Source organism: Hippocampus guttulatus, chromosome 18, assembly GCF_054856545.1.
Source record: "Hippocampus guttulatus isolate MCC_2025c chromosome 18, RoL_Hgut_1.0, whole genome shotgun sequence".
Classification (NCBI taxonomy): Eukaryota; Metazoa; Chordata; class Actinopteri; order Syngnathiformes; family Syngnathidae; genus Hippocampus; species Hippocampus guttulatus.
The window spans coordinates 5,802,475-5,816,413 of NC_141278.1; the positions used below are offsets into that span (position 1 = coordinate 5,802,475).

General features: G+C 43.6%; 3 protein-coding genes across 3 annotated transcripts; 2 read left to right on the top strand and 1 right to left on the bottom strand.

Moving 5' to 3' along the window:
• Positions 1 to 396: 396 nt before the first annotated feature.
• msto1 (misato mitochondrial distribution and morphology regulator 1) lies at positions 397 to 4,861 on the top strand. Its single transcript, XM_086136539.1, has 14 exons — positions 397 to 558; positions 973 to 1,102; positions 1,186 to 1,255; positions 1,354 to 1,429; positions 1,558 to 1,615; positions 1,685 to 1,835; positions 2,016 to 2,130; positions 2,696 to 2,830; positions 2,904 to 3,056; positions 3,195 to 3,326; positions 3,542 to 3,723; positions 3,806 to 3,910; positions 4,024 to 4,136; positions 4,220 to 4,861. Exons 1-14 carry the CDS (start codon positions 475 to 477, stop codon positions 4,480 to 4,482), a joined length of 1,767 nt encoding a protein of 588 aa, XP_085992665.1. The 5' UTR covers positions 397 to 474; the 3' UTR covers positions 4,483 to 4,861.
• A 199-nt stretch (positions 4,862 to 5,060) lies between these two features.
• srsf4 (serine and arginine rich splicing factor 4) lies at positions 5,061 to 8,781 on the bottom strand. The gene is made up of 6 exons (XM_086136540.1): positions 8,582 to 8,781; positions 7,992 to 8,143; positions 6,533 to 6,642; positions 6,239 to 6,453; positions 6,051 to 6,128; positions 5,061 to 5,816 (listed from the first exon to the last, which is right to left on the bottom strand). The coding sequence occupies exons 1-6, from the start codon at positions 8,686 to 8,688 to the stop codon at positions 5,372 to 5,374; spliced, it is 1,107 nt and encodes a 368-aa protein (XP_085992666.1). The 5' UTR covers positions 8,689 to 8,781; the 3' UTR covers positions 5,061 to 5,371.
• A 477-nt stretch (positions 8,782 to 9,258) lies between these two features.
• On the top strand, positions 9,259 to 13,722 carry xkr8.3 (XK related 8, tandem duplicate 3). The gene is made up of 3 exons (XM_086137624.1): positions 9,259 to 9,845; positions 10,628 to 10,815; positions 11,501 to 13,722. Exons 1-3 carry the CDS (start codon positions 9,520 to 9,522, stop codon positions 12,199 to 12,201), a joined length of 1,215 nt encoding a protein of 404 aa, XP_085993750.1. The 5' UTR covers positions 9,259 to 9,519; the 3' UTR covers positions 12,202 to 13,722.
• Positions 13,723 to 13,939: the final 217 nt, after the last annotated feature.

Here is a 13,939-nt window from a genome sequence, read left to right on the forward strand (position 1 = left end):
TACATGTCCCAAAACGTTTCTGATATTAACAATAATGCATAATTGTGGGATAATTAAAACACATATGCTAACTCTACTCATGAAATGAAAGTGTGTGTGCGTGCGTGTGAGAGTGTGCGTGCGTGTGTATTATTTAGTAATAAAATCATTAAGTGCATAAATACTGTCTGGGACAAGGACTTTACACAGTAATTCAAACGCATTTTATGTTCTTGAGAGGCAATATAGTAAATGGCACGATTTGTCAGAAAATATCGAGCGCCATACACGTGATTCAATGGCACCGTGAAACGGAACTCTATTTTACGTCACTTCAGTATCCAATGATATTACTCATAATTATTGTTCGGCCAATCAGAAATCGTTATATCTATCTGAGGATGTCGCCGTTTTATGATGTCATTTCCAACCATGTCGCTGAATTCTAAAATGAAAACGTTTTTTATGTTCACTTAATTTTCGCCCTCCGTCATAATGAGTAACATTTGTAGGGAGGTCATTACTCTTCAGCTGGGACATTACTCCAACTTTGTCGGTACTCATTGGTGGAATTTACAGGTGAGGAACACATAGCCGGCTACCTTAGGCAGCTCTAATGTTAGCTTAGCTTGTGTTCGTAACCGAAACAAACAATCCTAACCAACGCGTAAAGTTTGTGAGGGTAAGTGTAACGATTTCATTTTATCAAATAATTGAAGCCCAATTTCTAAGGAAAAGCAGACATTTGGAGAGGAAAGTATTTTGATTCACAGAATATAAACAAGTGGACATGCGTTTGGTTAGTCTATTGTAAAGACTTGGACGAGTCAATATTTGCTTAGAAGTGTCAGGTTTGTTACCAAAACACACTTTTGAATTCACATTTTAAATTATTGGGGATAGTTACGTAATCCCGTGTCTAATCAAGAGTCACGACTATTCAAAATTAGTTTTGATTTGGAATTTTAATAATAAACCCTTATGTCTTTGTAGGATGCATCGCTGTCATATGACCCAGAAATGCCACCTGGAGAGATCCAGAGTGATGTCTTGTTTCGTGAAGGCCAAACTCTTGGTGGGAGCATCACCTACACTCCCCGCCTCGTTGCTATGGATCTCAAAGGTGACTTAATGCAGTGGAAACATATTGTTTATATTTTCTGCAGTGAATCTATGAGAGATGAACCAAATAGATTTGTCATACAGGAAGTCTGCAGACTCTACGGCAGGAGGGAAGTCTCTATGACACTGGCAAAGAAACGTCTGCTTTTTCCTGGTAAATGAAGATTGACCGTATGGTAGCATTTTTTTTTTCATGACCTTTTCATGCACCAAGCCAGTAAATTTTCATGCTAAGTATTCTCCAAATAACAGGGATGGAAGCCTGATGGTACATAAAGAGAGCTCACCTGCGAAAAACTCCTTTCTTGAAGACCTGGACATGTTGGATGTGAGTATTTGAAGTGAAACCGACAAGTTAATATTTAGACATGACAACATTGCTTTGGTTATAATGTCAGTCAAAGTAGACAGTTCTTTCCTCAATATTCACTCTGATCCATGCTCTTTCGTACCCAGTGTGGAGACATACTGACACAGGCACATTTTTCATCCGGCGCTCAATCTCAATGTGAACGTAAGTAAAACCTAATCAAAGTTTACTCATTGCGCACTTCCTTCCCTGAGCCGTTCACTCGCCTCACAGGTTCTCCAAACGTGGATACTGTCAACAGTCGGCTTGCTCGAGTCCAGAAGAATTACAAGCTGGAGGGCAGTGTCAAGGTCTGGTCTGACTTTCTGCGCATCCATTTTCACCCTCGCACCATCTCTGTTATCCACCAGTACAACCATGATGGGTGAGTAAGAGATTCCGTTTTTTTATTTTGTGTTTTGTCAGTAGAGCTGAAAAAAAATGGTACTTGTAAGGACTTTAGAAATCCAACTGGGCGGCAGATTGGATAACAGGAAGACATTATGTGCACTTTGGTTAATGTGTACAAAAGTAGAAGCATTTCTTCCCATTTTTTAATGGCCAGTGAGGCTGATCGTCTGGAGGCTTTTGGCCAGGGGGAAGCACTGTTGCAGGGGGCAGTGCTGGAGGATCTGGATGACAAACTTCATTTTTTTGTTGAGGAGTGTGACTACTTCCAGGTAAGTTGTTCTTAAAGCGACGCGCGCACACACTGTTTGCACATCCTGACCCCCCCCCCCCCCCCCCAAAAAAAGCATGGTTATAATTAGATTTTTCATGATAGTTTGTATTTTGTTTGGACAATTTGCTTTTGAAATTCAGTTAGGTTTTTTTTTTTTTTTTTTTTGAAATGCTTAATTTTAGTTTTCCATTTTGATTAGTTTTGCTGTTTTAGTTTTTTATTTTAACAAATTGTTTTGTTTTTTCAAATTTAGTGATAGTAATTTCGGGGGGTTTTCCCATTAAGTATAATAACCTTGGACCACATGGGCATGTTTGACCAAAATGTGTCTTTTAATAAGCATCAAAGGTGTCTACAAAGATTTAATTAGTAAACCTGCCCATTTAAAAGGTGACGGGTAGTCACTGTCTTGTGTCAAGGTGTGTACCACACTAAACATGGACGACAGAAAGTGAAGGACAAGAGTTGTCTTAGGAGAAAGAAAATTATAGACAAGCACGCTGAACGTAATGGCGACAACTCCAAGCGATGCGATCATTCCTATGACGGCATCTCCATTTCAGGGTTTCCAGGTGCTGTGTGACCTGACGGATGGCTTTGCGGGTCTTGGCTCAAAGGTCACAGAAATGCTACAGGACGCGTACGGCGGTCGAGGAATCCTAACCTTCGGGACGGCTCCCGTCAGCCACCCAAATTCAGTGCGTTTGACTCAACGTTCTCCATGCCAAGTGTTTAAATGCAGACGCTGACGGGTCCTTTCTGCTCAAATAGACTCCAACGAAGGACCTCTACCATCTGTTGAATTGTGCGTTAGGGATGGTCCACATGGCCAGTCACAGCTCTTTCTTCTGTCCGCTGACGCTGCGAGGAGGACTGGGCCTACGACCGTCGTCTCCCATCAGCTTCCCTTACCTGAACTATGACGTATGTTTTATTACTTTTTAATATTTTGGCTCTTGCTTTTTAAGACCTCCTCAGTTCAACCTAGCAACCTTGCCATTGAAAAGTGAATTGCATTTCTTGAACATCCTCGTCACGACATTGACATTTTACGTGTTGCAGCCGTCACTTTGGTACCACTCCAGCTCGATCCTTTCTCTCGCTCTGGATGCGCTCACGGTGCCGTACAGGCTGAGGAGCAACTGCATCCCCATGTGGCAACTGGCAGACTCGCTGACAACATCGGGGAGAAAGGTGAGTTGATTGTATTAGTTCAAGCCGATCGTACTTTGACTTATTTTGGGGCGTGTTTCCCAACTTTTAGTGAGCCAAGTCACACGTTGGTAAATCTGCCAGCACACACATTTGTTTGAATAGCAACAGGTGGCTACATAGATGAGTTATAGCTTTTCCAAGACTTAAAAAAAAAAAAAATTTAAAACTTAATGTAACTTGAGCAAATTTATTAGGTGGTGGCAGCTTACGGTGCCATCCCGTTTCCAATAACGCACGGCAGTTCGCTCCCTGATGCCTTGTGCGCTTGCGACTCGTTGCCATGGCAACCACTGTCCGCATGCGCTGAAGCAGCCGACGGCCGATGCTACGGCCAATGGGTGACACTCAAAGGCTTGGAAGGCCAAAGACTCACCAGGTAGATGTTGTCGCTTTTGGTACAGGCTGATCTTGCAGTTTGTGGTCACAATCTTGAAAGATTAATTCTTCTTTCTGATCAGTTCTGTCGCTCCGGGGAAGGAACCACCGTCTCGCCTTCACAACCTCCACAGCGGGGAAGACGTCCTGGCATCTTATATCACATCTTTCTATCCTACGGCTCCTCTGTAAGGCCCAAAATGTATTCATGCATCCGTAAAAAAAAGACAAAAATCCACAGAATGGAATATTTTTGGTGTCGCAGCATCATTATGAGAAAACCTAACTTTCCTCCTTTTAGGGCTCTGCAGCTGGTATCCAGGCCCAGTAAGGTGATCCCACCTTTCCCCCAGATATTCAGTCAGTCTCTCAACGATCGAGGTCTACAGGACAGCCATCTGCTTCCAACCAATCGTGAGTTTCTTCAACTCCAGTTTATCCTCTGCTCTGAAATGTTCATAGTCGTTTTCAAAGCTAAATTATGTGCTCCTGGATAGCTCTGGCCGCCCCACCGGGCGTCTCGTCTGTACCAGTCATCACATCCCTCCAGTCGGGGCCTGCGCTGGGCCAGTGGCTGTCGGAGTTGCATCGCAGCGTCAGCGCTTTTGACATTCGCCGGGTGGCCCCCAGCTTTCTTTCGCAGGGACCCGAAATGGCAGACTACAGCGAAGCCCTGGAGCAGTTGCGCTTATTGGCTCAGAAGTACCGGGACGATAGCGGCGGAGTGACACGCTCATCTTCAGAGGACGACGACGACTGACGTTGGGTTGGACGGACTTGCTTTTAAATTACATCATGCTTACACTCCCCCCTTGAAGTAAAGTGACACGAAAGCGAAGATTAAAACTGTTCACTAACATGCCAATTAGCAGACGCTCTTGGGAAAGTAAACGGCAACACTCATCTTTTCTAGGATCATGTGACTCTCCATGAATTACTTTGCAATTTTAGTATGACCTGATGATGCACGATGTCGCTTTTATATTTTCTGTCATGAGATACTGTAAAGTTAGAAGGCAGCCCGGTACTGTTAGAAGTGTAATATTCCTCTGGGTGCCGCGTCTAAAAACATATGCGAGTGGATGAACTTGTTACATTCAAAAACTTATGAACTGAAAATGTAACTTCTGGAGTGATGACCGACTTGTTGTTGATAGTCACCTGACCTCATTAAGTATGGCTACCGATGAGATTTGATCGGAGTAGTCATTTCCCATTACAAACAGAAAAGGAAACTTTTTTTTAAAAATGGCTAAAGATCTAAAGAGACCGTAAATCAAAACACAATGAAGAGGCTTTAAAAAAAATGGTATGGGCTTCCACAAAAGGTGAAACACATTCCAGTCAAGCACAGCAGTATGTATTTCGCATCTATATTTAAGGGCAAAAATGCAAGACCACCAATTCAATGTGTAAAACTTGGAGTAACACAGACTGCAATTTTAACAAAAAGGCTCCATTTTGGGGTCTTCAGGAAAGTACAAAAAGTGTTAAATGAAACAGAGATGGGCGTAAAACATGAAGCGCAAGCATCTCGGCTGTACAGCTACTTATATAAAAAAAAAAAAAGGGAAGTACCGGTGTGGGGGGTTCCAAATTGTAAAAGGGGTGAGGTGACACACAAGGAGGTGGCAGTCCCAAAAACTAAACTACGAGCGGGAACGAGAGCGGGACTGCGAACGGGATTTGGAGCGAGAGACCGAACGGGAAGCGGAGCGGGAGCGCTCTTTGGCGGGGCTAGGGGAGCGGGATTTAGATTTAGACTTTGACTTGGACCTGGCTCTGGATTTTGAGTCGGCGGGGGAGCAGGAGCGAGAACCCCGCTCCCGTTCGCCGGTTTCATCCTCGCTCTTAGGAGGGTCACGACCCTTTGATGCAGACTTCCTGGAGACTGAACGGGAGCGAGACCTGGACCGGGACCTGGACTCGTCCTTCTTGCCCTTCTTCCCCTCTTTCTTGCTCCTCTTGCTTTTGGGGCTGCGGCTCCTGCTCAGGTCTTTGTCCTTCTGGTCTCCGTTGCTGCGCTCGTCTTCCTTCTTGCTCTTTTCTTTACTCTTCTTGCTGTTGGAGTGACTGCGGGAGCGGGAAGCGGGCCTGCAGGCCAAAGGGTACGTGATTATATACTACATCAGGACGAGACCACGTGATACAAAACATGCATGGATCAGCTGAGGCACATTTAGAAATGGAAAAATGTGTCAAATGTAGTACACTTGCAAAGGGCACCAAATAACTCCTCTTCTGTACCACTTTAGGGCAATCTCCCCCCAATATGCTGAGCAACAACAGTTGTGTGACGCTCCAGTGCAGTCCCGGTTGATGTCTCACCTGGAGCGGGAGCGGCTCCGGCTGCTGCTTTCACTGCGGCTCCGGCTCTTGCGGGACCTGCGACTCCTGGAGCGGGACCTGAATTGGGAATAGGTATGAGTACAGCACACACACCAACACTAGCGAAGTCCCACACGTCGTTTAATCTAGCCCGGAGTTCATTGCACAAAGGAACCACTTCTTGGTACCTGGAACGGCTTCTGCTGCGGGAATAGGAGCGGCGGCGTTTGGCTCCGGGGCGGTCTTCGATGAGACGAATCTTTCTGCCGTTGACCTCGGTGCCATCCAGCTTCTCCAAAGCCCGCTTCATGTCGGCGTACAGCCTGAACTCGATCACCCCTTCATTCTTTCGCCCCTTGTGCGTGTCGGCGTAAGTCACCTCGCCCGCTTGTCTCATGTAATCCTTCAAAACGAAAAGACATATTTGTGATGGCGACGCCAATATATGTTTATAGTATTTCTCACCAATGGCAAAATCGTACCTTTAAGTCCTGCCAGCTGCATCGGCTGGACAGATTCTCAACAATGAGCCGATAGTCTGTCCTAATAGGTGGACCATAGCGGTCTCTGCCCCAACGTCCTCCGTAACCACCTTTCAAGGTAACAAGGATAGAGCAACAAAATGAGGACCACTCGGCAACGGAGATGTGCTTATTATTCTGAACTCCACTCTACTCTACAAATAATTAAAGACACTTAGAAAGTTATCAAAACGACATTTAAATTTCAAGTTCATAAATGGGTCAAACAAAAAAATTAAAAATCTATGTGCATTTATCAAAATTGACAAGTTAAGCTACTTCTGTCTGTACTATTAAAAAAAAGCAATTCATTAAATAAACATATGAAAGAAGAGGATGTATTCTAAATCATTTAAAATTACATAAAACTCAAGAAGGAAACCGTTCCGGCGAACAAAAGATTCTAAACTAGCCTAAAAACAACTGACTGTTAAGAGTAAATGTTCTTTTTTGAGGCTGAACCCACATCTGTTCCTAACCCCCATGGTATCCTCACCACCCGGCCTGGGCTGGGCCTAATGGCAATAGCGGTCTTCATTCACAATGGCTCCCTTTTTTGGTCTGCCCAGGGGCCCAGAATGGTCAAACCACACTCTTGGAAAGGGGGGAACACCATGGCCAGCAATAGGGCAGGCAGTCGGCAAAGGACTCTTTCAATTGAAACATTGAGGTTCTTTGTTAAATCTTTACCTTTAAAATTGACAATCAACTTTAACAAAATGTGAAAAATAGAATCAAAACAGCATTCACAACATATTTATCAAAATGAGTTAAATTCATGAAAATAGTTTTCCTTTTGCAACTACTTTTTTAAAAAAATGCTACATGGTTTCATTTCACTCCTTATTGGTGGCTTGGGTGCACCCAAATGTAACACAAAATCGCTTTCGTCTGCAATTCATTTGTCCAAAGGGTTTTGAATTTCATGCAATTGGTCAGGTTTGCAAGACAACAGCCAACACCCACTCAGAAATTTCCGACTGCAAAAACTGGGACACGCCTGTTTGAAAGAGGGCCTTTGAAAACCAACCGCAAAAACTAGGCAGAACAAGTTGTGGAGAACGTCCGTTTGCATTTATAAAGATCTGCTGAAACCGAAATGTTAACTCGGCTATCCAAATGCTGTAAAGCATTTACCAACATTTATGAAGCCAAAGCACAACATTTCCACGAGAAAAAAAAGTCACATGACTGGAATATGAACTTAAATTATCTTTACTTAAACAACCGTACAAATTTGTCTGTGCAACATGGGTTCATATAGTCGTGTAAATGCTGGATGAATGCCTCCGTTTTTAAAGGGAATGCACACAAGCCACCAAAATCAATAGTTAAAACACAGCAAATTAAATCACGTGTTGGTTACTTTTCACTACATATTTATTCTGATAAAAAGAGAACGTTTCGTGGATGAACTTACTCCTTCCTCCCCCTCCTCCACTGTAGCCTCCATCGCGACGGGGCCCTTTGGTGTGCTCCACAATCACACGCTCCCCGCACAGCTCCTTCCCGTTCAAGTCGTACACCGCATCGTCAGCGTCGCGCGGGTCATCAAATTCAACGAACCCATACCTTCAAAGAACGCTCGCATTCATTACGACAATCCGACACAACACTGCAATAATTCATTTTAATTATGATCCCGAAAGACTGCAGGGCTGCAATTAACCGACTAAAAAAGGGAGCAGTTGGGAAATTAAGACGGTTGCAAATGCACACTCGTGTACGCTCACATCGTGACATTGCCACGTTTAGCGTTAACAAGCTCCCGTAGTACATTAATTAAGATCGCAGATGAGGTCCTGTGTAAAAAATATATAATATAGATATATTAACACGCACAATAAGGTACACGTGACACTGAATCGATGGTTGCTTGAACGTCTTCGAACAAAGAGAATTCGATCAGTAGGCCCTGCACCGACGAACAGGCCCATACCAGCAGGTTAGCTCAAGCTAACCGACATTAGCTTTCTGGCGGTATCATGGCGAGGAGGTATGAAACGTTACCCATTTTTTAGATCGACTTCCAGTATTTTCCCGTAGCTCTTAAAGAACCTTTCGACGTCCTTTTCTCTGGCCCGATAGCTCAGCCTTCCGATATACACCCTCGACATTTTTGTTGAAAGGAAAAGAAGAATGCGAGAAAATAAACGCGGCTCTGTCTGTATCTGCTCAATGGGCCGCGACGACGGAGGTGTGGTCTAATCTCTTCTTCGGCGCTTTTTAAAAGTAGTGAAAAAAACGTTGGATTGTATCACCGCTCGCCATTGGAAAGGCAGGGAACTGTTTTCGGGTGCCGACCTGCAAGCATGCGGCGGTCCACTGTGATACATTTCAACTGTGTTTGCAAACATTGACTTGGTTCTAACTTTTATTAAATTTTCTATATGCAAACACAATGTACAGTGTCATGCGCGTTACATTACAGTGGCTTCGAATACAATTAAAAATATATGTTGCTGTTGTTTTTAGGAATAAAACTTCTGCTACATATTAATTGGCTACGTATTTTGGGCGGTACTGGCAATCTAAGTTTGAAATCACAAACATTCGCCCTTTAAAGGTAATCACATTGAAAAGTCATCAAAAGTTAAGAATGATTCATTTACAATTGCTAAAAGTTATACTACACTCTTTAGTTTCAGGATGTTGCGAACGTAATCCACGCTATGGGCGGAGCTACCACCAACGACGGGGGAGTGTTTTTGCCAATAATCCCTTGGCTAGTTTCGAACTTTATCGTAATATACTTTTCATAAACAATGCTTCTTTGGGCACGGCGGTGGAATGAGCTCGTTCAAGGTGTCCACTTGTAAGACTCAATGAAATGTGCTCCATGGGTTGAAAGCAAAGTGAGGTCTCATTTTGAGACAAATAACGGTACACGACGCCAGCCGAATGTTAGCTCAGAGCGGAGCCAGCAGGCTAACTCGGGCTAAATTGTGATGGAACGCGGGGCTTTTTCAAAATATTCCTGGATTGATTTCGTCTTCTCTGTCATCGGCGTATGTACCTTTTTGGTGGACTGGGGCTCCGATTTATGGGTCGCCGTCGAGTTTTACTGCCACGGTGACTTTTTGTGGTTCGGGGCACTGGTCGCCCTCATGATCCTTTCGTCTTCCGTGGTCCAAATGTTCAGCTGGTTCTGGTTGAAGTATGACCGCCAACTGCCCGGCTTCCGAAATGAGATCGGAGCCGAAGCGGTGCTCTTTGTGGACAGAGTTAAACTCACCTGCCTGTTGCATGTGCTGCAGCTGGGTTTCTTATGCAGGTAAACACGTGTGTGGAAATAGTGTTAAAATCGCATTGCTTGTTTGTACAATTGAGGTCGAAAATGTAGAAACACCTTGTACCAAAGTATAAAAGTTTTTATTGTATACAAAGTACTAAATTCACTCGACTCCCAACTCTACGCCCATACAAATGCAAAAAATATAGTCGCTGAAAAAGCAAAGTACTGCTATTTAAGTACAAGAGTAAAAAGTAAAATATTTTATCACAAAGCGTCTGTGAGTGTCCAGAAAAACGCTTTATAAATCTGATGCATTATGATTAGCATTTTGCATTTTTGAATGCTAGGAGCATTTTAGGCTGGCACAAGACACAACACATATATCGCTATCTCTGTTTTATCTAATTGCTTGGCTTAACATTGTTGAAATACAGGACTGTCATTCATTTTAAGCAGTCACGCTTTTGGTCTGCGACAGGTTACGTGCAGCATCACATTGTTGTGATACCAAGATGCTTAGACACTCCACAATAACTTTTTCAATCGGACATTTTTTTGCGTGGTTTCTGACATGTACACAAAAACTGTCTAGAGGAGACCATCATTATGGTCCCAGCATGCCAGCATATAATTACATTTGACAAGTGCCATGACCATAAACGTCAAGTTCAGGTGTGGCGGCGACAAATAATTTGTCGGTGCAGCATCCTGTCACATTCCATCGCTGTTCTCCTTGGCTGAGGTGTTGAGATTCGCTGCACAATTCACTGTGCGTCATTCAACAAGTCTTGTTGTCACGCAATTCCCCTCACGTACTCTAGGCACATCTCGGCCATCAGACAAGGCTTCCGGGTATGGTGGCGGAAAGAGGAAGGCTCTGAGTATGCCGTCTACCTGACCCACGACCTCAGCATGCTGCGACTCATCGAGACGTTCTGCGAGAGCGCCCCGCAGCTGACGCTCATGATCTATGTGGTGCTGCGCAACAACAAAGCCAGGACCGTCCAGTGTGAGTTCTCCTCTCTCACATTCAGACTGATGTACACAAAATAAGCACAAGCTGATGATGAAATTTAGGTCAGGGTTCTCAAGTCTAAACTCATCTGCATAACTCTTCCAAAAGAATGGAAATACACTTATTTTTGTCCATATGAAACTCTTCAATGCACTTCAACATAGTTTTGATTCCGCAAGATTGGTGTGAGGCACTGCTTTTGTTGTAACGCTTCAGTCATATCATTTACTTATTGGCATCGGGTCGATACGGGCCTTATTTCAAGGTATCGGGTAACCATCTCGGATGCCGATACCCGCCACCGATACTTGAAGCTAAAAAAGTCTGACGTCAATTAAGGTTTCCGTGCCAGTAGTTGCCGATACACTGTGGCCGTTTAACAGATTGTGAAATCATCATGTGTGTCGGAAAGAAAAAAGAGGTCTTTGTTTGGAATCATTTGTGTTGATTTAAATTTTATGTATCATGAATACTTGTGGTGTTGGTACTTGGTATTAGTGAGTACTCAAGAGTGAATAATCGTACTGGTATCCATCTTAAAAAAAAGAGGTCTTGAACATTTGCTATATTGAGGGGAAAAAACTATTGCAATTAGATCATTTTTCACAATCATGCAATCAATGCGTTTCCTTCCCCACGGTTGCCATACTGATGGTGTCACCTACCTCTGTGTTTGCAGTCGTCAGCATTGTGGCATCAACCACTTCCATAGCCTGGATGGTGGTGGACTATCACCGCTGCCTGCGCTCCTTCCTACCAGACAAGGCCAAACAGGGTTGGGGCTCCTCGTTCGTTTACTTCCTGTGGAACCTGTTACTCATCTCCCCTCGGGTCGCTGCCCTCGCCCTCTTCGCGTCTGTCCTGCCCACCTACATTGCCGCCCACTTCCTGATCGTTTGGTCTAGCTTTGTCGTATGGGCTTGGCGCCAGAGGACCGACTTTATGGACAGCGTCGGGGGGGAATGGCTCTACCGGGCCACCGTGGGGCTCATTTGGTACTTCAGCTGGTTTAACGTCGCCGAGGGTCGGACTCGAAGCAGAAGTATCATTTACCATACCTTCATCACTACCGACGGAGGAATCCTGCTGGCCACTTGGTGGTGCTACCGAGACCCTGTGACCTCCCAATCTTACGCAATGGCGCTGCTCATCACTCTACCTCTTACCTACCTGCTGGGACTGCTCTTTAAATGCATCTACTACTGTTGCTTCCACCCCAAACTATGGAGGCCCCCGCTCAGGGAACCAGGACTGCCCGACGACTTGCCTGATGCAGAAGTGTCCTTCAGAGAATTTCCCATCCAGGATGGTGCCCTATCCTCTCAGCTGCTCAACAAAAGGATGGCGCACAATGCGGCACTCTTTTACTCCAGTCAATGAAAACGCTGGAGCAAGAAAAAAAAAAAAGAGAGTTGACTTGTCTACCGGTAACGCTTGTTATCGTTTTAGCCTGTTTTTGTGTGTCCTCTTGAGACAGTCAAGACAATGGGCCAACATTAGTTACACCCGCACAATCCTATGATACCCAAATCTTTGCGATATGAAATTATCAACATGGCACATTTTGAAATAAAAATCAATTCCCGTGGCGCAACAATCCCCATACATGTTGCAGTAAAACTGTTTCCCAAGCCACATCATTCTTTCGTGTGTTAACCCTTTCATGCACCAATAATGATAACCAGATAAGCTGTCCACTGTAGTAACCACTGTCCCCGAAAGGGTTAAATAAAGGGAATGACAGGAGGGACATTTTAAAAGCTAATTTGTCTAAATGACTTTTTCCCCCACATTGTTTGGGATTGATAATGCACTCTCACAAGGGTGGAGAATTGCTGCTAATAACGTGTACGTATTTACAGGTGTACTTGCAAGAACTTGGACAATAATTAAGCTGTGGCAACATGTCGTAAAATAAAGTGTCAAGGAATTTGACAAAAAAAAAATCTTTTGTAGTCAACTTGCAAGCTTTTTTTAAATTTAATTTTTGTTATTATTTAAGGTATTTATAATTATTATTGAGGCTCAGAGGGGATCGAGCCTTTTCTGTTGCTGGTCCCTCTCTCTGGAATGACCTCCCACTGAACATTCGGCAAGCCTCCTCGCTGCCCATCTTCAAAACCCTCCTCAAAACTCACTTGTATTCTTTGGCATTCGACTCAGCATGACTTAGATTTGTTCTTGGTTTTACTGTTTGGTGCTTTCTACCGCCTTTATTACAGATTTGTCTTACTGTTTATTGTGCATGTTAAATTGCTCCATGTACAGCACTTTGTATGCGGCGATGGCTGTTTGAAAGTGCTCTATAAATACTGTTGTTGTTAAAAAAATTATGATTATTTTACTTGGTGAATTTATGTCAAGAATGCATTCCAGCCACAAGTGTTTCCCTCTGTATTTTATCATCTGCAACCGCTGTGTGCAGGAAGTGAGAGGCGGGGGCAGTTTACTTCTCGGCAACATCTCCTGGAAGTACTCTTGGTAAGCCATTGTTTAATTTACACGGCATTTGAAAGACATTCGATTCCATGTTGGAGTGGTTCCCAACCCTTAGTGAGTCACAGGACCCGTTAGAGTAGAGTTTGAAAAAATTGCACGGCAGTCCCCCTAACGCAAAAAAAAAAAGTCACAAAATGCAAAAATAATGAACATCTTGTCTGACTTTACTTACAAATCGACTCAATGTGAAATCGTGGCGTGTTTTTTGCAACACAAGTTGGATTACTTCCAGGAAGCCATGACTCATTCTATATATGAATGGCGATAGGCGGATGCACTGCTTTATTGTCCATTCTGCTATTTAATCGTTTAATTATTTTACCCATCATAAACATCAGTGACAGATAGATGAAGAAAATGTAAATAAATAATTTGGATGATTTTCAGCACACTTGGCACCCACTGCCCTCATTTTCATGGATCCTCAAGATAAACTCTTACTTCTGATGTTTAAATACTATTAAGCTATTTATTTCACGTCATATTTTTTTTCCCCCAGACCATTTTAAAAATAAACGTGGCAAGATTTCAGCAGGCCTCTGATTTCGTTTTATTTTTTTGTTTGTTTGTTTTACACACAAGCGTTGCCCGTTTAGCTTCACAATAGCAAACAATTCAA

Excerpts from the sequence above, each read along its gene's own strand:
- srsf4 (XM_086136540.1), bottom strand. The coding sequence starts at position 8,688 with ATGTCGAGGGTGTATATCGGAAGGCTGAGCTATCGGGCCAGAGAAAAG. Across the intron at positions 6,454-6,532 it reads GCAGCTGGCAGGACTTAAAG|GATTACATGAGACAAGCGGG; the intron begins GTACGATTTTGC and ends TTCGTTTTGAAG. Across the intron at positions 6,129-6,238 it reads CGCAGCAGAAGCCGTTCCAG|GTCCCGCTCCAGGAGTCGCA; the intron begins GTACCAAGAAGT and ends TTCCCAATTCAG.
- xkr8.3 (XM_086137624.1), top strand. The coding sequence starts at position 9,520 with ATGGAACGCGGGGCTTTTTCAAAATATTCCTGGATTGATTTCGTCTTC. Across the intron at positions 9,846-10,627 it reads CAGCTGGGTTTCTTATGCAG|GCACATCTCGGCCATCAGAC; the intron begins GTAAACACGTGT and ends CACGTACTCTAG. Across the intron at positions 10,816-11,500 it reads CAAAGCCAGGACCGTCCAGT|TCGTCAGCATTGTGGCATCA; the intron begins GTGAGTTCTCCT and ends CTGTGTTTGCAG.
- msto1 (XM_086136539.1), top strand. The coding sequence starts at position 475 with ATGAGTAACATTTGTAGGGAGGTCATTACTCTTCAGCTGGGACATTAC. Across the intron at positions 1,103-1,185 it reads CGTTGCTATGGATCTCAAAG|GAAGTCTGCAGACTCTACGG; the intron begins GTGACTTAATGC and ends TTTGTCATACAG. Across the intron at positions 1,430-1,557 it reads AAGACCTGGACATGTTGGAT|TGTGGAGACATACTGACACA; the intron begins GTGAGTATTTGA and ends TTTCGTACCCAG.